Genomic DNA, 21,644 nt, shown 5'->3' with positions numbered 1-21,644 from the left:
TAAGAGATATGTGGCCTATCTCCCACTATTCTGTGAGTCTTCTCCTTGCTCCCATTACATGGTTGTAGCATTGAGATCCCAACCCAAGATCTATTGAGTCAATAAAATGTGGAGAGAGTTCCATCTTTCTGAACTCCACACCTTCTGATATTCAACACTCTCTCTGATCAGAGATAAGAGTGATGAGGCACACCCCTCATACCCTTTCATCTGCTTCACCTTAGCCCCTCAATGGCAAGGTTAAGAGCGACCTTTACCCTATTACAGTTGGCTTTAATGCCTCACCCATTGCTTGAGCCTCATTGAATGGTTATAGTGTGTGCTACTTGAATTCATGTGATTGATTACTTGATTCATTTATACATGACTACTTGATTTGCCATTGTGCATTTACTATCATTGATTGCCATTGTGCATTCATCATCATTGTTTGCCATTGGGGCATGATCACTTCCTTTGTCCTTGTGACATTATGGTTTTCCCATTGAGGACAATTGTAAGTCCATATTGATTGGCTTTTGCTCCTAGGATATGGAAGAGATAGAGTGTAAGACCTCATTGGTCACTCATATCTTCTTTGCTCTTTGTTTGAGCATTGTTGTTGTATGTGAGGATTCATTGTAAGTCCCTGTGATGTGGCATTTGTATTCCTAGGATCATACTGTGGAGGTTAACATAAGTCCAGATAGATTGGCAGTTGACTTCCCTGTTTTGTTTTTTTGTTTTATTCTGATGGAGATTAGTGTAAGTCCATAGAGTGGCTTCTGATATCCTTACTTGTTTTAGGAGACAGGTATAAGACCATTGAGTGGCATCCAGTATCCGCTTTTATTGACTTTCATCTGTTACCATGTTCGTTGCTCATTTGTAGCCTATTCCTAAGGACACACTTGAGTCATCTTCTATATGACTTCAAGAGGCGAACCTCCTAGGAAGTTTTACATCCACCTTCACTCATTCATCCCATCGTGTCCTAAAACTTTTCACACATTGCTTTCAAAAAAAACTTGGGATATAATCGTGCAAACATTGCCATGTTTTCAAATTAGAAACCTGGACCTTATGTCCTTGACTTTTCAAATTCCATTTCATAACACTTCTTTTGAATCAATCTTAATCATACCTTGACTCCCCTTTTGTGAATAATCATAATCAACTAATTTCACCCACTCAATTGTTTTGGCTTCGTCCATTCTTGTTAATCTTTTCATGCATTAGCCATAGGTTTCAATTCTCATTGTGGTTGATGTAAACCTCACCATATCCTTAGTGAGTCGACAATAAGACTTCCTTACTGAAAACAGGGTTAACCCCTCTAGTATGTCGAAGCTATCCTCGCATGGTGGATGTTGGTCTTGGTCGAGTTTTCTCCCATTGATAATGAAGAACCTTAAGTGCTATTGTTTAAAATTGAATCCACTAACTTTTGGAAATTTTTAGCCGAACTACGGCGTTTTGATCCTTACCTTTGATGGAAGGTACGTAGGCAACGGGTTCATCCGTTCAAACACAAAAATAACTAACTTGTACATTCTTTTCTCATCATCCCACTCATGTTTGCACAACAATATTTCAAAACAAATAAATAATTTTATACAACAAGTGTGAAAAGGGCTCCCTAGGAGTACCTAGGACGTAGTGGGTGCCTAACACCTTCCCATTGCGTAATTTACCCCTTATCCAGACTCTCTGATCTTTTTCATTAGTTTTCTACGTGTAAAACTTCTTAGGTTTTTGTTCGCTTTTTAACCATTCCTTAGGATAAATAAAAGTGCGGTGGCGACTCGAATTCATTGTATCCTTTGCTTATGATTTAATCAATAGATCATATAGCAACGAATACACCGCTACAGATATGATTGCGAAGTCGCAGACAGAAGAGGAGCACCTGGTAAACTTGCAGAAGTTGTTTGACAGACTGAGAAAGTTCAAACTGAGGCTGAATCCGAACAAGTGTACGTTTAGTGTGAGATCCGGGAAGCTGTTGGGTTTCATTGTCAGTGAGAAAGGGATTGAGGTTGATCCAACGAAAGTAAAAGCTATACAAGAGATGCCTGAACCAAAAACTGAAAAGCAGGTTCGTGGGTTTTTAGGGAGATTGAACTACATCGCACGGTTTGTATCTCACCTAACTGCCACGTGTGAACCAATATTCAAATTGCTAAGAAAGAATCAAGCAATCAGGTGGAATGATGACTGTCAAAAAGCTTTTGACAAGATAAAAGAGTATTTACAGAAACCTCCAATCCTTATACCTCCAGTTCCTGGGAGGCCTCTGATAATGTACCTGTCAGTGACTGAGAACTCGATGGGGTGTGTATTGGGACAGCATGACGAGTCTGGTCGAAAAGAGCATGCCATATACTACCTTAGCAAAAAGTTTACCGACTGTGAAATCAAATATTCGCAGCTCGAGAAAACTTGCTGTGCTTTGGCCTGGGCTGCTCGCCGACTGAGGCAGTATATGTTGAACCATACCACTTTGTTGATTTCTAAGATGGATCCAGTGAAGTACATCTTTGAGAAGCCAGCTCTCACTGGACGTGTTGCCCGTTGGCAGATGATTTTAACTGAGTATGATATCCAGTACACATCGCAGAAGGCCATCAAAGGTAGTATTCTGTTAGACTACCTCACCGAGCAACCGATTGATGATTATCAGCCGATGATGTTTGAGTTCCCTGATGAAGACATCATGTATCTGAAGATGAAAGACTGTGAAAAACCTCTTGTCGAGGAAGGACCGGATCCTGATGACAAGTGGACATTGATGTTCGATGGGGCTGTGAATATGAACGGCAACGGTGTTGGAGCAGTGCTTATTAACCCAAAAGGTGCTCATATACCTTTTTCTGCCAGACTGACTTTTGACGTCACCAACAACGAGGCTGAGTATGAGGCTTGCATCATGGGGATAAAAGAAGCCATCGATCTGAGGATCAAAACTCTTGACATTTATGGAGATTCTGCTCTAGTGATTAACCAGGTCAATGGAGATTGGAATACCAATCAGTCGCATTTGATTCCTTACAGAGATTACACCAGAAGAATACTAAAGTTCTTCAAGAAGGTGAAGTTGTATCATGTCCCCCGGGATGAGAATCAGATGGCTGATGCCTTGGCTACGTTGTCTTCTATGATCAAAGTTCATTGGTGGAATCATGTGCCACATGTTGCGGTGAATCGACTCGAGAGGCCTGCGTATGTGTTTGCAGCCGAGTCTGTTGTGGATGAGAAGCCGTGGTACTATGATATCAAGAACTTCCTCAAGAGCCAGGAGTATCCTGAAGATGCGTCAAAGAATGACAAGAAAACCCTGAGAAGGCTAGCTGGAAGCTTTTATTTGAATCAGGATGATGTGTTGTACAAAAGGAACTTTGACATGGTTCTGCTCAGATGCGTGGATAGACACGAAGCAGGCATGTTGATGCAAGAAGTACACGAAGGATCTTTTGGTACCCATGCTGGTGGTCATGCAATGTCTAAGAAATTGTTGAGAGCCGGTTATTACTGGATGACTATGGAATCCGATTGTTTCAAATACGCTCGGAAGTGCCATAAATGCCAGATTTATGCTGATAAGGTGCATGTACCACCAAGCCCTCTGAATGTCATGAACTCGCCTTGGCCGTTTGCCATGTGGGGCATTGATATGATTGGGAAGATTGTGCCTACTGCCTCTAATGGACATCGCTTCATCCTAGTTGCGATTGATTACTTCACCAAGTGGGTGGAAGCAGCTTCCTATGCTAATGTGACCAAGCAAGTGGTTGCCCGGTTCATTAAGAAGGAAATCATCTGTCGTTATGGGGTTCCTGAGAGAATCATCACTAATAATGGTTCGAATCTCAATAACAAGATGATGAAGGAGCTTTGTAGAGATTTCAAGATTGAACATCACAATTCTTCTCCTTACAGACCGAAGATGAATGGTGCTGTAGAGGCGGCAAACAAGAATATTAAGAAGATTGTGCAGAAGATGGTCGTGACATACAAGGATTGGCATGAGATGTTGCCTTTCGCTTTGCATGGGTACCGTACCTCAGTACGTACGTCAACCGGGGCAACCCCGTATTCCCTTGTGTATGGTATGGAAGCAGTCCTACCTGTTGAAGTGGAGATTCCTTCTCTGAGGGTCTTGTTGGATGTCAAGCTTGACGAAGCTGAGTGGATTCGAACAAGGTTTAACGAGTTGAGCCTTATCGAAGAAAGGCGGTTAGCAGCTGTGTGCCATGGGCAGTTGTATCAGAGAAGGATGAAGAAGACCTTTGATCAGAAAGTGCGTCCTCGAAGCTATCAGACTGGTGATTTGGTTTTGAAGAGGATCCTTCCTCCCGGTACAGATAACAGGGGCAAATGGACTCCTAATTATGAAGGTCCATATGTTGTTAAAAAGGTTTTCTCCGGTGGAGCCTTGATGCTTACAACTATGGATGGTGAAGATTTCCCGTCCCCTGTTAACTCAGATGTAGTCAAAAACTACTTCGCATAAGTTGACCCGCTGGACAAAAAGAATAAAAGAGTCCAGGCAAAAAAGGGCATCCCGGCAAACCAAAAAAAAAAGAGAAGAAAGGTTCGGGCAAAAATTAGGGATAAAAAATGAAAAGAATTTGTACACCCGGTAAGTCGAAAACCCGCAAGGGCGGCTTAGGCAAAAATGGGTATCCCGGTGGATTGAAACCCGAAAGGGCGATCCAGGCAAAAGAGGGATTAAAGCGAAGACTACAGTCTGAGTTATCTGTACTTCATCGCACTTCAGTGTCTACCATCTCGGAGGATAGGATCGGTCTAGTCATTCTTCTCAGAAAGCAAGGAATTCGGGAGAAAACTGATTATCTGTGAGTTATAACAGAATTGAAAAATAGTGGATGCCGTATTCACATTGCCATTAGGATAGATTTTTCCTTTTGTGCGCAATTACCTCTTTCTAGGAATTGCTTCCCGATGTATTCGCCTTTTCAGGCCCATTTTCAATCAATAAAAGTCGTTATTTAGATAAATTGCTCTCTTGTTTTTATTTTTACTGTTTTGTTTGCAAAAACGTCCGAATTTTTGATAAACATTGCATATAAAAACATGAAGGCTAGACAATAATGTGCAGAAAGATAAAACATTTGAAAATCATTTTGAATGTTAAGGACACTTGAGAGTATCTTGTCCATGCAACCCCTGGGGGCATATATGTCGTGCTGTTTTGCAGGTTGTTACCTTTGATTCTTGGCTGAAGCAGAAAAGCCACGGTTCGTTCAGGGATGTTGTCAGCACTGTCCAGTAGTGCAAGAGGATGGGGATGTTCCCCAGCAGGTGAAGCAAGTTCGGGACTTGTTTCTCCAGCATAGTCAAGATTAGGGATTCCCCAGCAAGCTTGATTGAGGATTTTTCCCCAAGCAAGTCTGAAGGTTATCAGAACTTTTCTCCCATGCAGAGACGTCTGTGAATGGTGTCCCTCAGTAGCAGGTCCAAAGGCTATTCTGTCCCTAGCAGGTCTAAAGTTGTTAACTCCCTAGGAGGCCTGGAAGTGGTTTATCCCCAGCTAGTCTGAAAGCTGCCAAGTTCCCCACTGAGTCTGAAGATTTTTTTTTTAATCCCCACCGAGTTGGAAGGATGTTGTATCCCCAACGGAGGTGTCAGTGAGTAGTTTTATTCCCCAACAGTCTGGTTTGAAGTACTGCTATCCCCAGCGTGGTCGTGAACGCTTTTCCCCGGCAGGGTTGTGGATGTCTATCCCCAGCATGGTCTGGTATGTTACTTCCCCAACAGAGTTATGCCTTTTCCCATCAGGGTGTGGAATGTTTTCCCTTAGCGGAGTTTGTGTTGATGGTTTTCCCCAGCAAGTTCCCCGAGTGGATCAGGTCCGGCGAAAATTGTCTCCAGCAGAGTTTATCTTACCTGTGGGTTGGCCCTCCCCAGTAAAGTCGCCATTGACTGTTTCCCTAGCAGAGTCCCCGAATGGATTGTAATCAGTGAAGGTTGTCCCTGTTGGGATCCTTTCTCCAGCAGCATTACTATTCCTCAGCATGAGTGAGAAGTTGGTGCTTTTTTTCCCCACAGAGCATATTCCTCAGACAGAGTATCCCCACAGAGTTGGAGAATCTAACCCGTTTGCTCCCCAGTAGGAGTTTTCATCATCTTGCATGTAGTGATCATTGCATCCTCAAATCGCGTAGCATTTCCATTCAATATGGAACATTACGCCATAGAAAAATTCAAACATATGCATTCATGTGTAAGCCTAATCCGACCGTATCCCCGGCAGAGGTGGATCGTTGTTCAACATCTGTACGACACATTTGCTACAGTTGCTCCTGGCAGCATTCAGGATTGATAACTCCCCAGAGAGGTTTATTTCCTCACTCGTTCATAAAAGGAAAGCTTGATTCTCCCCGGGGAGATCCCCAGCAAGTGTTTAGCCTTGCCTTGACGTATTGAAGATGTCGTTCCTGTGATACCGGTAAGTGTCATGTTTGCACCCGTGTGTGTTCTTTTTTTTTTTGGTGTCGGTAAACACCATTGTTTCGGTGTCGGTAAACATCGAGTCCCACTCCAGTCATCGGTAAATGTCTGGTTGTCTTTTCTTGGTGTCGGTAAACACCATTGTTTCGGTGTCGGTAAACATCGAGTCCCACTCCAGTCATCGGTAAATGTCTGGTTGTCTTTTCTTGGTGTCGGTAAACACCATTGTTTCGGTGTCGGTAAACATCGAGTCCCACTCCAGTCATCGGTAAATGTCTGGTCGTCCCTTTTGATGTCAGTAAACATCATCTTTCGATGTACGTAACATCCATCCTTTCCCCAGGTCATCCGTTGATGTCTGGTCACCTCTCCGTTGGTGTCGATAAACGTTGAGTTTTTCCTATTCGTCCGTTGACGTATAGTTATATTCCTTCCCCAGTGAAGTATTCACCTCTCCGTTGGTGTCGATAAACGTCGAGCTTCTCCCGTTCGTCCATTGACGTCTGGTCGAGTCTTCCCATTATTCTGTTGATGTCTGGTCACCTCTCCGTTGGTGTCGATAAACGTTGAGTTCTTCCCATTTCGTCCGTTGACGTTTGGTTGTATCGCTTCCTATCCCATTCATCCGTTGATGTTTGGTCACCTCTCCGTTGGTGTCGATAAACGTCGAGTTTTTCCCAGTTGTCCGTTGACATCTGGTTGTAAATCTTCATCCCCAGTCATCGGTAAATGTCTGGTCGTCTTTTGTTGGTGTCGGTAAACATCATCTTTCGATGTCGGTAAACATCGAGTCTCATCCCAGTCATCGGTAAATGTCTGGTTGTTCCCTAGCTAGAGATCCCCAGTAGAGTCGTCGGTAAACGTCTTGTCTGGTTACTGTTGCAAATATCCTGTTCATTTCCCGCAGAGTGCAAATTCTACGGTTCTTCGGTATTCAATCCCTGTTTACCTTGAAGGTCTGACAGTCGTTGCTCTCATCCGTTCAGGTTCCCAGTTGATTGAATAGGGGCAGCTGTAGCACCTCAAATTTGTACCTCCCATTTGTATATACATTTCATTTTTAGGTCATTAACATTGCATTGTCATTGCATAAGTCCATTACATGTCATCAGTCAAGACTGGTCAGGAGATTCTACTGTGCAAGGCAACCAGTGCATTTTTCCATGAGATCAAAGCCCTAGGGTTGATACATTGAGCTTACATGACCCAAGGATCATTTTGAAGTGGTTTGGCCAAGTGTTGAAGGCTCAGAACTCATCAGTCCATGTGCAAATCATCTGAGGCCCACAAAAGTCAGCAGAAGTCAACTGCACAGTCAATTGTGAATTTAAAGGTGGGAAGTGGTTAGAGAGGCTTCACTCATGTTCAAACAAGTCTCATTTGACAATTCAAACATCAACATTGAAGAATTTGAAGTCAGATCAAGACTTTCCAAAAATAGCAGGTGACCTATAATTTGAACTTTCCAAAAATGGAAAGAATTTGGACCAACTTCAACTCAAGATTACATCATCAAGAAAGCTTCAAATGAAATTTTGTCCAACATGAAAGTTGAAGATCTTTCTCTCCCATTTCCAAAACGTCCAAGATCATGAATTTCTCATGTGTGGTTGAGGTGTTATGGTCCAATCATGGCAAAGTGTGTTTCAAACTTCAAATGGACATAACTTTCAAACCAAAACTCCAATTTGAGTGGTTCTTTTTGCACTTTGATCCTTATAACATGTATTTTCCAAGCATATCATTACATGGCATGAAATCTCATTGCATGATCATTGGTTCACTCATGAAGATTTTTGGGAAAAATTGCATAAACTCATTTTGATTAAGCATGGGCATACAATATCATTTCCAAACCTTGCATGGACTCATTGTGAGAGATTTTGGGCCCAGAACATGCACTGTTCACGTGCATGGGGGTGCATGAAGTGAGAATTTCATTTTTTGCACTTACACCTTCCAACTCACTAATCACACTTGCATTTGGTTTAAGTTGTTGTTAAATATGATTAGCATGAGGTATAAGTACTTAATCATAACTGTTTTGATCAGAATCATCAATTTCAGATCTAGAATCAAAATTCTCCAAAAATTCTCTCTCAAACTTTTGCCAAATTTCTTCAAGCAAGAACACTTTCTATTGCACAATTCATCATCATGAAGTGCTGTTGAGTAGAATTGGACAAGAATTCAAGAGGAATCGTGGCATATTGAGTTAGGATAGAAGCTTGAAGCATCCATGGCAGTTGAAGATTGAGCTGGTTCTGTGCATCATTGAGTTTCCATTTCATTATCATTCATCTCACAAGCATCATAGGAGAAGATTTGAAGCGTGGCAAGGCTTGGAAGCACGTGATTTCAATTATGTTCATCAAGAGGTTGGTTTTTCGACCTCTTTAATTCTCAAATTCATTATGCTAGTTGTATAGATCATTGAATGGTGGTAATTCTGATGAAAATTTGGAGTGATTTGGTGCTGTTTTGAGTTAGTTACATGTGATTAAAGTTTTGATGTTGATTTTTGATTCCTTCGATCCAAGCATGTTATGGTGTTTTTGCATGAATCCTTGCTCGATCCTTGTTGTATGTGGAAGGACGGTTTGATTGGTTTAAGTTTCATTCATTTCTGGACACTTTTGTAAGAATCTGGAAAATCCAGATGAAGATCTTCATGATCTTCATGAGCTTCATACGTTTCCAGGTTTCGCTAGGGTTTGGCTGCAGATTTGCTACGAATTTGCATGCGTAATTCAAATTAGCTACGAATATTGCTTAGGCCACGGTTTTCCATGATCCAGCAACAGATTTCTGTTGCGCTTAGGGTTTTAAGGCAAAACGCAGTCGTTTTGCATTTGGCGCGCTCGGAGTTCAAATGTGCACATAGTTCGAATCCGGGCGAGAGACATTTTCAAATGCTTTGCTATTTTTCTCACTTTCCCTCCTATTTCCATGTTTGGCTCCATTTTGATTTTTCAAATCTTTCATCCACTTCCAAAAATCATATAAAATTGAAAATTAAGCCAAATGATCTCCAATTTTTTGCGTCATGATCCTCATTCTGTCTAGTTTTTTATGATCATTAAATTGCAAGTTGTGCCTGGCCTGAAAAATGTTTTGTCCTAGGGTGATCGCACATGTATGTATGTTTGACCTTGCCTTGTTCCATTCATCATAAAATGCTCAAAAATGATCCAATGCTTCTGAAATTTTGTGTGTGATTTCTAGACATGTTGAGTGATGTTTTGGCTTTGGTTTGAGATTTTTACCATGATTCATCTCTGTTTTATGCTTATGCTAACTTGGTGTGACAATTTGTGTCACACATGTGCTTGTCTTGATTGATCAAAGTGATTGCCATGCCTAATGATGTCCAATGCCTCTAATTTTTTGTATGATGACCATGTTATATGTCCTGTTTACTCATGAATTTTGCCAAGATTATTTGAATCATTTTTTATTTAATGTGCATTTGTTTCTTCTGATGTCTCAATGTGATTACCATTTGCATGCCTTGCCATGTTTTGTTCATGAAATGAATTTGATTAATGATTTTGATGTGGGACTTTTTGAGATGTGTTCTTGATTGAATGAGGATGATTCATGTTAAATTTCATGTTCTGTTTTGGATTTTTGATTCATCTTTGACCCTAGGCTTTGACCTAGTGGTTTGTGGCTTACATGTGGGCTTTGATTTCAGATTTAAACCTCCAAGTCCATAGTTGATGATGCTTCCACATTTGAGCATTGATGTTTGCTCTTGATTACTAACACTTGTGTGTTTTGTAGGTTGATGTTAGCTCATTTGAGTTTGACTTGTGGCTTGCACATTGTGAATATTGTCTGGCTGTTTGTTATTGTTTGTTGATTGTTTGTCTTTACAGTTGAACTGATTGGTTTAGATTTTTCACAGGTACCTAAGTTGCTTTGAGTTCTTTTGAACTTGCTTTTGCTTTGCTTGGTTGCTTAACCACTGAGGTATATTTTCTCTGACTTCATGTAGTCTGGAAGACCTGTCCTGTTATGTGGGCAGGCACCTGTCTGAAGCCCTCCTTAAGAGGCAATGCTTGTGAATGTTTAAATTTGTGCCAAGCAGGTAAAGACCTCTTAAGAGGCAATTGGCAGATAAAAGGGATGTGCAATCCATCCCCTGCTATTCAGTTGTGTCATTCACCTTGCTCACACACCTTGTGTTGATGCATTGTGGATAATAACCCAAGATCTTTGTTGTGTCAGTCATATGTGGAGAAGAGTTCCTACATTCTGAACTCCCACACCTTCTATTTTGAGTCAAGCTCTCCCAGGCAGGGATAAGAGCTGTGAGGTCTTACCCTCACTTCCCATTTCATCTGCTTCACCCTAACTCTTAATGTTAGGATTAAGAGCTAACCACACCCCATTCCAGTTGGTTTGCTTTTGCAGCCTAGCCTTGTATGAGCCCAAACTGTTTGCATATAGTGTGTGTGCTTGTTTATTGTGCTTGTGTTTGTTTGACTGTGCTGTTTAGGATAGCTTGCTCCCTGTGCAAGTTAGATAGAAACCTCAACCTAGGACCATTGTGGATTACATGATAACTATTAGGCTCGAGTCAGGCTCCCTTCTAGTTTGTCATTTCCCAGTCTCTGGTTAGGTTAGAAGTTCTTTCCCTGCGTAGGGGAACTACGTCGCCCTGATCCTCATACCAGATGAGGTACGTAGGCAGGAGATGAGCAGATCTCTCCGGGCGCCCTTTGTTTTTTTTAACCCCTTTGTGTGTGTTGGAGTCTGACATAAGTCCAGCGATTGACAGTTGGTTTCCTGTGTCTTGTTTGCTTGTTGGAGTCCGACATAAGTCGAGCGATTGGCAGTCGGTTTCCTGTGTGTGTGTTTGTTGGTTCGGAGTATGATGTAAGTCCAGCGATTGGCATTCGGTTTCCAGGTTTGCCTGTTTGTGTGGAGTCTGACGTAAGTCCAGCGATTGGCAGTCGGTTTCCTGTCTTTGTTTTGTTTGGCGTGTGTTAGCCGAGCTACGAGTGCTCTGATTCTTCTCTAGTTAGATAAGATACGTATGCATAGGATGCGACATCCTAGCGAGCACGTTTCCCCTGTCCCGAACTACGTCGACTCTGATGTCTGTGCTTGACAGACTACGTAGGCCCAGGATGCGATATCCTGTCGAGTCCTGTTTCTCTTGTCTTTCTGTGTGTTCCTTCCAGCCTTGTGTGCAGTTTGTGATCAGTTTTTAGCAACCTTATCCTTTCTTTTGTGCGTGGATCCCGTCGAGTACGACGGATGCGTAGGGGTGCTAATACCTTCCCTTCGCATAACCGACTCCCGATCCCATCTTTCTCTGGTCGCGAGACCATGTCTTTTCCAGGTTTACTTCGAGCGTTTCCTTTCCCTCTTTTGGGATAAATAACGCATGGTGGCGGCTCTATTGTTTCGTTTTCCCGCCGGTTTTTCGCGTAATGCGACACCTTTGTGTAATCAACTATATAATCTTGATTTTGTAGCGACAACCATATCTTAGTCGTTATTTTTAAGGGTTTTGTCGATATTTTTCCTTTTCCTCTTTGGGAATAAACAAAGCTTCCAAAGCACAATCACATGCTTACGGGAGGGACTTAACAAAGTTGCCACCAAACTTTATTTATTCCCAAAGAGTGAAAGGAAAAATATCGATAAAACCTCTAAAAGAATGACAATGATATTGGTCGTCGCAACCAAATTAGGGACCGGGAGTCGATTATGCAAGGAAAATGTACTAGCACTACTCACGTCTATTGTACTTAACGGGAATCGTTTAGTTAGTTATGCGTGTTAGTGTTAACTTAGAAATGTTAGGCTTCTCAAGTTATTAAAAGGAAAAAGGATAAGACAAAAAGTTTATTTTTTTTATTAGGGTGCCTGAAAAGAAAAGAGAAAATATTTTTGGATTTTTTATTAATGTGTTTGACAAGATTTCAAAAATCACGCTCTTACGTATCTTTGGGTGCAATAGAGAAATCAAGGTTTACATAGTTCTGTTTAAAACATATTTCTTTATTGGTCGATTTTAGCGAAAGCTATTTTGTATCAATCAACTGAAAACATTATTTTTACCCAAGACATGTGAGAAGCGGACATTTGCATCACATTGAATGAATTTTTAGGTATCAACATTCACAGGAAAATGCCACTTATCTCGACTCAACGATTGTGGACGAAATATTGTTTTGCATCATATCGAGACAAAATGTCTTTCGTTTTTGAAAAGGTTTTGAAAGTTTGTGCCAAGAGGAAAAAATGTTTGAATGCGTTTGATGTATTTTAGGTGATGGCGAGAGCTTGGATTAACGATATATCCATCTCGAATCCTAGTCTCTGGATCTCGTGATATCCATCGCGTTCCTTTTCCATCTTATTGAAAAGAGTTTTGATCTTTTTAGATATTTTGAAGTTTTGATTGGGAAAATGGCTTGACATTAAATCAAACTTGTATTCATGGTTACGAAAAATGTTTGAAGTGATTAAATTTTTTTAAAAATAATTTGTTGTGATTGGAGTGGTAATGATTGATTGTTTGTTTTGAGAAAAATGGCTCTATGTTGGATCGAGTGTTTATTATTTTTTTATTTTTTTTAAAAGTATTAATTTTATATATTTATTTTTTACATATTTTCTATTTAATTATTCTACCTAAATAAATAAAAAGAAAATAAATAAATACAATTACAAACAAATAATGAGGAATATATTTTGAAAATTGGAGGATAATGAAATAACTAAAGTAACTAAATAAATATATAAAAAAATCAAACAAACAGAAAGATAAAAACTATTCTACTTTAAGGCAAAATCACATTACTATATATATATATTTTTTTTTTTTTAATATTTGAATATTTTTTATTTAATTAAAAAATATAAAATCTAAGTAAAGAAATATTATTCTTTTTCATTTGTTTGATATATTATATATTTTTTTTAGATAACAGAAAAAATTAATTAAAAAAAGGTAAGTTTCTACCCTCTTAAAAAACTACTAACAATATTCTACCATTTTTAAATAGAAGTTAATCTCAACAATACATATATTTATTCTCATGGTATTGGATATTCTGGTGGTTTGGCTGACAGATGATACTTCCTAGTGAGCAATAGATTTATTTTTTACTCTTTGCTTGCCCTATATGCTAGAACCAAGTCTAAGAGGTGATTTTGTTATGATATGTCATATCATAGTTTGAATGATTTGAAGTGCACACAATGATGTCATCGTTAAAGGTGATACAAAAATAACGAAAGGTGTGAAGGAAAATAGTATTTTATTGGTCTGAAAGTGGTTTATCGGTAGGTGAGGGGTGAACTCATGCACTCATTTTGACTAACTTCATAATTATATCTTCTATCTTAACCAATAGCGGATGAAATGTTTTCCCTAATTCTGAGGTAATTTTGGTTTGTGATTTTGTTTTTCTCTTGATGTATTTTGATTTGTTGATGGTGGTTATGTCAGGATAAGCTATAATCTGATTCGTGCAAGTTGGTTTTTAGTTGCTTAGATATTTCTCTAATCTTGATTTGTTTTTGTTTTGTTGTTTGTTGATTGCAACATTGTTTTGTTAATTTTTTTATTTTTTATTTTTTAGATATTTCTTATTCTTTAAAATTATTTGACTTAAATGCAGTTTTATTCCCCCATATTTTTTAATTGTTTGATTTCCCCCTCAAATTTTAATTGTTTAGTTTTAGCCCTTCGAGTTTTTCCTCTTTTGCATTTGATAGTCCTATAATGATATGTAGACTAAACTAAATCTATGCGGCATTAGAAAATGAAGTCAACACTGATGTGACATAAAAACATAGGTGATGTGACAAAAAAAAACTTTGCCAATGCAAAAGAAAATGTCTTCTTAATATTTCTTAATATTTAATTACTTAAAAAAATAAACTAGTAATAAATTTTATAATATTTGATTAAAAAAAATCTTATGCACTTGAAAATGTTACAACAAAACAAAAAAGATAGACAACTAATTTATTAAAATAACATACTCTTTGACAAAACAACAATAAAAAAGTCTATGAAGTTATGACAATAGTAGTTCAACATATGCCTTATAGATGAAATCAACAATAAAAGAAGTCTAAAAGTAAAGATAATGACTAAGATTTACTTGTTGGAGTTTGAGTGCTCACGACAACTTTGTTTTTCTTCCTCATTTCCATTTGTATTGAGCTATCTCTTTGATGCTTAAGAGATTTGTGTGGCTAGATAAACAAACAAATAAACAATTATCACACCTACAACCAAGACTGGTCCTTTGAATTTGGGTGCCTTAGACGAATCAAAAGAGTGGTGCCCTATAATTTTTTTTAACAATAAATACATAGGGTAAAATAAATAATTGGATAAAAACACATTTTCATTTGACATTGTGTAAAAATAATACAAGTATGAATCTTTGAATCAATGTTTATACTACCTCAAACTACAAACCACTATAAAGAGGCTTCTTCTTCTTCTTCTTAATCCAATATTTTTTCCTATAAAAAAATTGACCAAACCTTTAAATTATTTAAATATCATCCTCTTAGCGTTTTTTGTTGCAAAATCATTTATAATTCGTTCATAATCAAGCTTCTTCAAAAAAATATTTTCAATTGAAATCAACGCAAGACTATTTAATCTATCTTGTGACATAGTATATCTCAAATAAGATTTTAATAATTTTAATTTAGAAAAACTTCTTTCAGCTGATGCAACACTAATAAGAATAATCAATATTATTCTATAAGCTATGCATGGATTAGGTAAAAAATTAAAAGTCTTTAAAGAACTCAATATCATATAGCTTGATTTTGATTCAACTGTTAAAACTTTTCTAATAACTTTCAATTCTTCAAACAAAATTTCACCATCAAGATCAAGAGAATCGTCATATTTTAAACAAGTTTCAAGATGTTTATAACATGCTTTCAAGTCCATATCAGATAATGATCTAAGTCTTTCAATACTAAACAAGAATCCAAAAATATTTTTATATGTGCTATACTACTCAAATCTTCTATCAAGTGAGTCAATTGTTTGATCTACAATATATAAGAAATAGTGATTTCGAAAAGACTCTTCAGCAGACTCAGATTTCAGTTGTGTGAGTTGAGATGAATTTTTATCATAGTGATTTTCATCTAAAATATTTTGCTTCTTTGATATTTTCGACTATTGCACTTTTGACTGTATTACCTAACATGTTAATCAATTCATTTTGAATCTTATTGTTGGATGTTATATAAGTCAAATGCAATGTAACTATGATCAGAAGCATGTTTGGAGAATAGCTTATTTGAGAAGCTATTTGGAAAAGCTGCCAGAATGCTGCAGGAAAACCAGAAAAATACTTTTGTTTTTAGGTTGTTTTTTGGTTTAGCTTTTGTTTGTTACTTTATTTAGTGTTAGTAGGCACTATATATACATTTTGTAACATGTTGAATGAATTAATGCCATATGATTTTTACCCTCTCAATTAATCTCTATTCTCTCTAAACTTCATCTTCCCCAATCCTCCAATTTCACCAAAATTATCCATCACCTCCATTGATTCACATACAAGCTTTTGTGCTTGTTCCAACACTTATGACTAAGATAACGATAATGAGTTTCCTTATCCTTAATAGGATCAAAATGTTTTTGCATGACAGGATCCCGTTCAACAATCATTTCAACAAGAGAAAGAAACTTTCCATTGTTTTCCATATTAATTCTCTCATTTTTTCCACGAAATGATAAATTTTGCTCAACTAGATATATAGTATCAGAAATTATCCTAAGTAAGATATCCTTCCAATGTCTTTTTTCATTTCTTATAAGTTCTTGAAGATGTTTATCAATTTGTTCCAAAAATCTTTGAACATCAAATTAAACATGATTTTGAAAAGTGAAAATCATAATAAAAATTTACATTTTATAAAAGAATTTTATTTTATTTTAGACTAATAAGTAATAATCATATATATATATATATATATATATATATATATATATATATATATATATATATATATATATATATATATATATATATATATATATATATATATATATATATATATATAAATTTGATTCATTGATTGTTTGACACTTACGGAAGAAATTTATTTTTTCCAATTTTCTTGTTGAATTGACGGTTGATATTTATGCTTTTATAGAGAGATTAAGAGATTATAATTATATTAAGATTTGAGAATTAAAAGAACACATATTTATACACTAGGATAAAATTCTACGATTTTTCAGTCTTAATAAATGATTAGAAGTCCGACTTTTCAATGATTCATATTTCCTATATTATTATTTAATTTTAGTGTCGAATTAGATTCTTTAATAACTAAAATTATGATTATATTATTTTATTTTATTTTAGGAGAATTAATTAATTTTATTCTATTCTATATTTTATTTATTATGGATTCCCTATGCATCTTCTCTTACTATGTCCAAAATCATCATAATTCGTACATGTTATTTGTCCTCCAATAATTTTCTTCATTCTTTTGATGTTTGCCTTATCATTAGTCTTTCTTTTTGTTTTTTTTTATCTCCTTAAAACTCTTCTAACAAACATATACTGAAATGACAACCCTTTAAATTTTGCCACAACCTTATTTTTATTTTAGTGGTAACGTATTATTTCAATTCAAATCCATAATATTTTTTCAATCAAATATTATAAAAATTATTAATAATTTATTTTATTTTTTAAAAATCTTTTTTAAGTAATCAAATATTACAAAAACATTGTCTTTCGTCACATATAATATATGTTGACTTAACTTTTCTAATGTCACATAAATAAGTTAAATTTACATGTGATTGGAAATTAACAAATGCAAAAGAAGAATCTGAAAGATTAAAACTAAACGATTGAAAAAAATTTGAAGGTGAAAATTGCATTTAAATCTTATTTCCATATAGTCAATAATATGTTATTCTGTCATTAAAAAAATCTTTAAGTTAGCGAAATAAAAGAAAAGGAAAAATAGCAACCATTTACGCCTTTAATTAGATTTAATTTGAATATATACTCAATTTCCGGAATTTGAGTTGGTAATTTTTGTATAAAAAAGAAAAAATTCAAAAATGGTTTTTACTGGATCTTAGCGTGTAGATAAGAACTGCAAAATCGAAATTCTAGGTTTTAGATATAAGAAATCGGAAAAGGAAGTTTCGTAGAACCTCACCAACCTCCTATTGTTTGGTTACTTTATTAATTAATTTCTCTCATTCTTTTCCCTTTGAATTTTTCCTTGATTTGTCGCTATTCAATTCTGTTGATTTTTTCGATTTCGGTATTTCTCAAGGTAATGCACTTCTAATTCTATTTTGCATTTGTTTCTATTTTTAAAAAATAGTTTGTTTGAGTTGAATTTAAGCGATTGCAGTTTTGATTCAGGCTTTGATTCATATTCTGCAAAGTTGGGTTTTTTAGAAGATTACCTTTCTTGGTTTTTCTTACTTTTAGTTGTTTTGGATCAATTTTATATTGGGTCTGGTTTGATTTGTGGAGTTTGGATTGGAGATTATAATTGATTTAAGATTGCATGTGGAGTCTGGTTTAATGCATGTGAGATTGGGAATTTGAAAATTGTAGTTGGGGTTGGTTTCTGGATCAAGTTGATTGTTTGATAACATTTTTGTGTATTAGTTAGAAGACTGATTTTGGGGTAGTTGCTAGTTAGAGAAGGTTATGGAACTAGCTAGGCGTAGAGGAATGGAGAATGGGGGAGATGAGGAGATGGATGTTGAAACTCCTGTATCGGAGCAACGATTCTATCCTTCCCATCCGGGTTTGGTGAAGAAGAGAGCTTATATATTTGATGGTTTGGGGAACTTTTATAATAAGGAATGGGATCTGGCGGACCTTTATCAGAAAGAAGAAAAGGTATCGGATGTTGAGGAAGGACGGGGGAACGAGTTTTCTTGGTACCATGTTGAACTTCCGAAAGGGAATCAGAAGTTGGCGCAATCTGCACAGGATTTGATTGGTGTTTTATGTCCGCCTTTGAAGCTACAGGATATTCTTTCGCTTATTAGCAATGGACCGTTTTGTGCACATGTAGATGGTGCACTTGTGTTTCGGGTTAATTCACCTGGTCCTCCTTCTAGTGATTTTACATTCAGACTTGCTGCTAGAGTTACTGAGAATTCAGTGATTACAGTGTCCTTAGGGCGTGTTCCTCGGCTAGGTTTCTCACGTATGGGGGAATCTTTACTTTCGGAAGTTCCTAGCGTTGAAAGCTCATCTCAGTTTAATGGTCAGCAGAAGGAAAGTAGTGGGACTGTGATTAAGGAGCATGTTCTTGAATTCTTGTTGACTATGAATCATTCTGAGGAAGCTGACAATCCTGTTCCTAGATCTGTCTCAAATCTCGTTGTGCACATAGTTGATACACACGTAGACCAGCTTCAAGATCTCGTGACAAAGCTTGAGATGGAGTTGGACTCTGTGGAGCTTGATCTTGATAAAGGTAATTTCTATTATACACTTTCAACCCTCTCATGCACTCATATTCTCTAATAATGACATTCACAATGACAATTGTATATGTCTGTACCATTCCTAGTTAAATGGCTTCTAGGATATATAATCATTGTCAACATGTAGTTCTCTTCGTGCTTCAAATCTTGCAAATTTAAGCTGCTCTTGTTTGCTGGAAGTTTACCTCAGTTTCTGTTAAGCTGATTTAAAAGGAATTTTATATGTATTTAGAGGCACATTGATGTCTTTTTATGGTAGGAGTATTAAAATTGATTTAGCGATAACATTTGAAGATTGTGATAATTACTTTTCCTGAAAATCTTGACAAAAGCTTTTGTCCAAAATATAGCCTTGAACTTGCATCCTTGTGTCTTTTTTTCCTGTAGTTTTTGGGGGTCCTCGGATGCATGCAGGGTGGTAGTAACACATTTGTGCTTTACCACTAATATGCAACGGGGAGGGACTTATAGTCATAGAGTGTAACATTTAATAGAAAGAGTCTGTTTGGGTGAATATCCAATTGTTTATCATTTACATCATCTTCCCCTGGCTTAAATCCAAAACTAGGGAGGGAAGAACTCCTAGTATGGTTAGTTTATAAAATAATTAGAATGTTCACATGGCATTTGACGCAGTAATGTAGCCTAAAACTTCAAAATTTTCTGGCAAGGTTTTTAGTTTATCCGAATGGCTTTTATATAACTGTCATGTTATTTGAACATCAAAATACAGTTTGCGACATTCAGTATTTATCTCTATCTCTTGATTTTTATCTTCTACAATTTTCACACAATTTCAAAAAATAGATGCAAAAACCAGAAGGATACTGCATTCGACATCCAAATTTTGATGTCCAAGAATAAATCCCCTTATAGAAAACTGAAATTTCTCTTTCCAACTTCCTATTTTGGTCCAATTTGTTTCTATATTAGCTCCTTGATGTGCAGTATTTAAAGAATTGAATTAAGGAAAAACAATTTTGCTTAACTGTAGGTGGTTATACTCTGAAGAAACAAATGCTAGATGATAGAAGATTTCCCAAACTACATATTAATTTGCAGCGGCTCCTGCAGGTGATAGTTTAGTGAGGTTACAGTTACACAAAATTGCTACTGGAAAATGACTCTTTATCTTGTTGAATGTAAAAATGAACAAAGATTGTGTTGCTGTTTTAATTATATTTGTTCTCGTATTTATCAAATCAAATTGTATGGATTGAACTTCCTTTTTTGTTTTGCATTACCTTAATTCTAATTCAGGTGATTGCCCATGGAGAACAAGTGTATCTTCGTGTAAAAGAAAAATCCTCTTCGAAAAGATGGTTTGCGAACGAAGACATTAACTCTCTTGAAGAACTAATTGGAAGGTTGAGAAGGCTAAAGGAAAATGTAGGGTTTATAGTTAATCGTGTCACGGCAATACAGGCTGGTCTTGACAGCTGGCAGTCGGAGCAAATAAATCGTAAACTATACTATCTCTCGTTCCTATCAATAATTTTCCTCCCGCTGTCCATCATAACAGGAGGTTAGAAATCTGCTTCTTCATAATCTTTTATAGTTCACTTCCTCATGCAATATTGTATGGTTTTGATTTTTGAACTCTGATTGCAGTTTTTGGCATGAATGTTGGAGGAGTTCCATGGACAGGTCAAAATGCCCCAGAGCTAAAGGATGGTTTCCGCAATGTCATGTTAGTCTGTGTGGCCATGCTTGTTCTTGTACTACTTTGCTTCATTTTCCCGGCTCTATATATGCGTATAGCTGCTGTTTGGCGAGAAAAGAGAACTCTTGGAAGACACTGGTCACTTAACAGGAAATCATTGTTGAGGAGACCGTTAAGAATAGAAGATGCAGCGAGAGGAGGTTACCTTCGGATTTAATGGTATTAGAATGTCTGCTTCGCGTCATTCAATCTACTAGTGAGCATTCAAGTCATACTGATGCCATTGGTTTTCTTCAAATGGCTCTTACTGAAGAAACTTATAAAACTGACATTTAGTTGCCAAGAAAAGAATCACCAGAAGCAATTATGGAATCCTCATATGTAGCACATATTCTCTTGCTGATGAAATGAGAGATTGTGATCGATCAAGTCAAGATTTTTGCTTATTCTTTCATTTATTTTCCTTTCAAAAAGCAAACTTGTACAGTTTTTCCTGGTTATGAGAAGAGTTTTTTATTTAGTATATATGTATTATTACTATTATTAGAAAAATGTTAACTAATGTCTTTTTATAGCACAAATAAAGAAACAAAAGTACACCAGTGTAGCCTTATTACTAGTGAGGGTCAATAAGGTCTAGACATATTGTAATTGATTTAGATTTTGTTTAGGAGTTATATTTAAATAATTTGTGTAAGTTTTTCAAAATCCTCATCCAATAAATTCTTGATATATCAGAGTATTTTCCATCTCATCATTTCATTTGAAGTTTCAACCTTAAAATGAACCTTCCATTTTGCACCGCCGTCACTATTCTGTGCTATACGTCTAGTTCGTTTGATTATTCTCCATTTTCTAGTGTAAGTACAATTTTTATTCCAGCTAGTGAATTTAATGAGATATCTTCTTTACTGTGTATGTTTAAAAGGTTTTCTTTGTGAGTTGAAATTTCAGCATTTTTTTATTGATTTGTGTTTTTTAGTGTGAAAGTACATACTCTACTTAATAGACCCAGACTATTCACCACTTAAA

At 36.6% G+C, this 21,644-nt stretch overlaps 1 protein-coding gene across 1 annotated transcript; it reads left to right on the top strand.

Moving 5' to 3' along the window:
* The first annotated feature begins 17,486 nt into the window (after nucleotides 1–17,486).
* Nucleotides 17,487–21,354, top strand: LOC127083848 (uncharacterized). The gene is made up of 5 exons (XM_051024186.1): nucleotides 17,487–17,772; nucleotides 17,865–18,939; nucleotides 19,944–20,023; nucleotides 20,210–20,474; nucleotides 20,561–21,354. The coding sequence occupies exons 2-5, from the start codon at nucleotides 18,159–18,161 to the stop codon at nucleotides 20,827–20,829; spliced, it is 1,395 nt and encodes a 464-aa protein (XP_050880143.1). The 5' UTR covers nucleotides 17,487–17,772; nucleotides 17,865–18,158; the 3' UTR covers nucleotides 20,830–21,354.
* Nucleotides 21,355–21,644: the final 290 nt, after the last annotated feature.

The sequence above is a fragment of the Lathyrus oleraceus genome, chromosome 1 (assembly GCF_024323335.1).
Source record: "Lathyrus oleraceus cultivar Zhongwan6 chromosome 1, CAAS_Psat_ZW6_1.0, whole genome shotgun sequence".
Taxonomy (NCBI): domain Eukaryota; kingdom Viridiplantae; phylum Streptophyta; class Magnoliopsida; order Fabales; family Fabaceae; genus Lathyrus; species Lathyrus oleraceus.
The sequence above is the reverse complement of the archived record's forward strand: the minus strand, read 5'-3'. Positions and strand labels throughout refer to the sequence as shown.

What these genes read in the sequence shown, in the direction of transcription:
- LOC127083848 (XM_051024186.1), top strand. Translation starts at nt 18,159, where the DNA reads ATGGAACTAGCTAGGCGTAGAGGAATGGAGAATGGGGGAGATGAGGAG. An exon ending in GGAGCTTGATCTTGATAAAG is followed by an intron (nt 18,940 to 19,943) that starts GTAATTTCTATT and finishes GCTTAACTGTAG; the next exon opens with GTGGTTATACTCTGAAGAAA. An exon ending in ATTTGCAGCGGCTCCTGCAG is followed by an intron (nt 20,024 to 20,209) that starts GTGATAGTTTAG and finishes ATTCTAATTCAG; the next exon opens with GTGATTGCCCATGGAGAACA.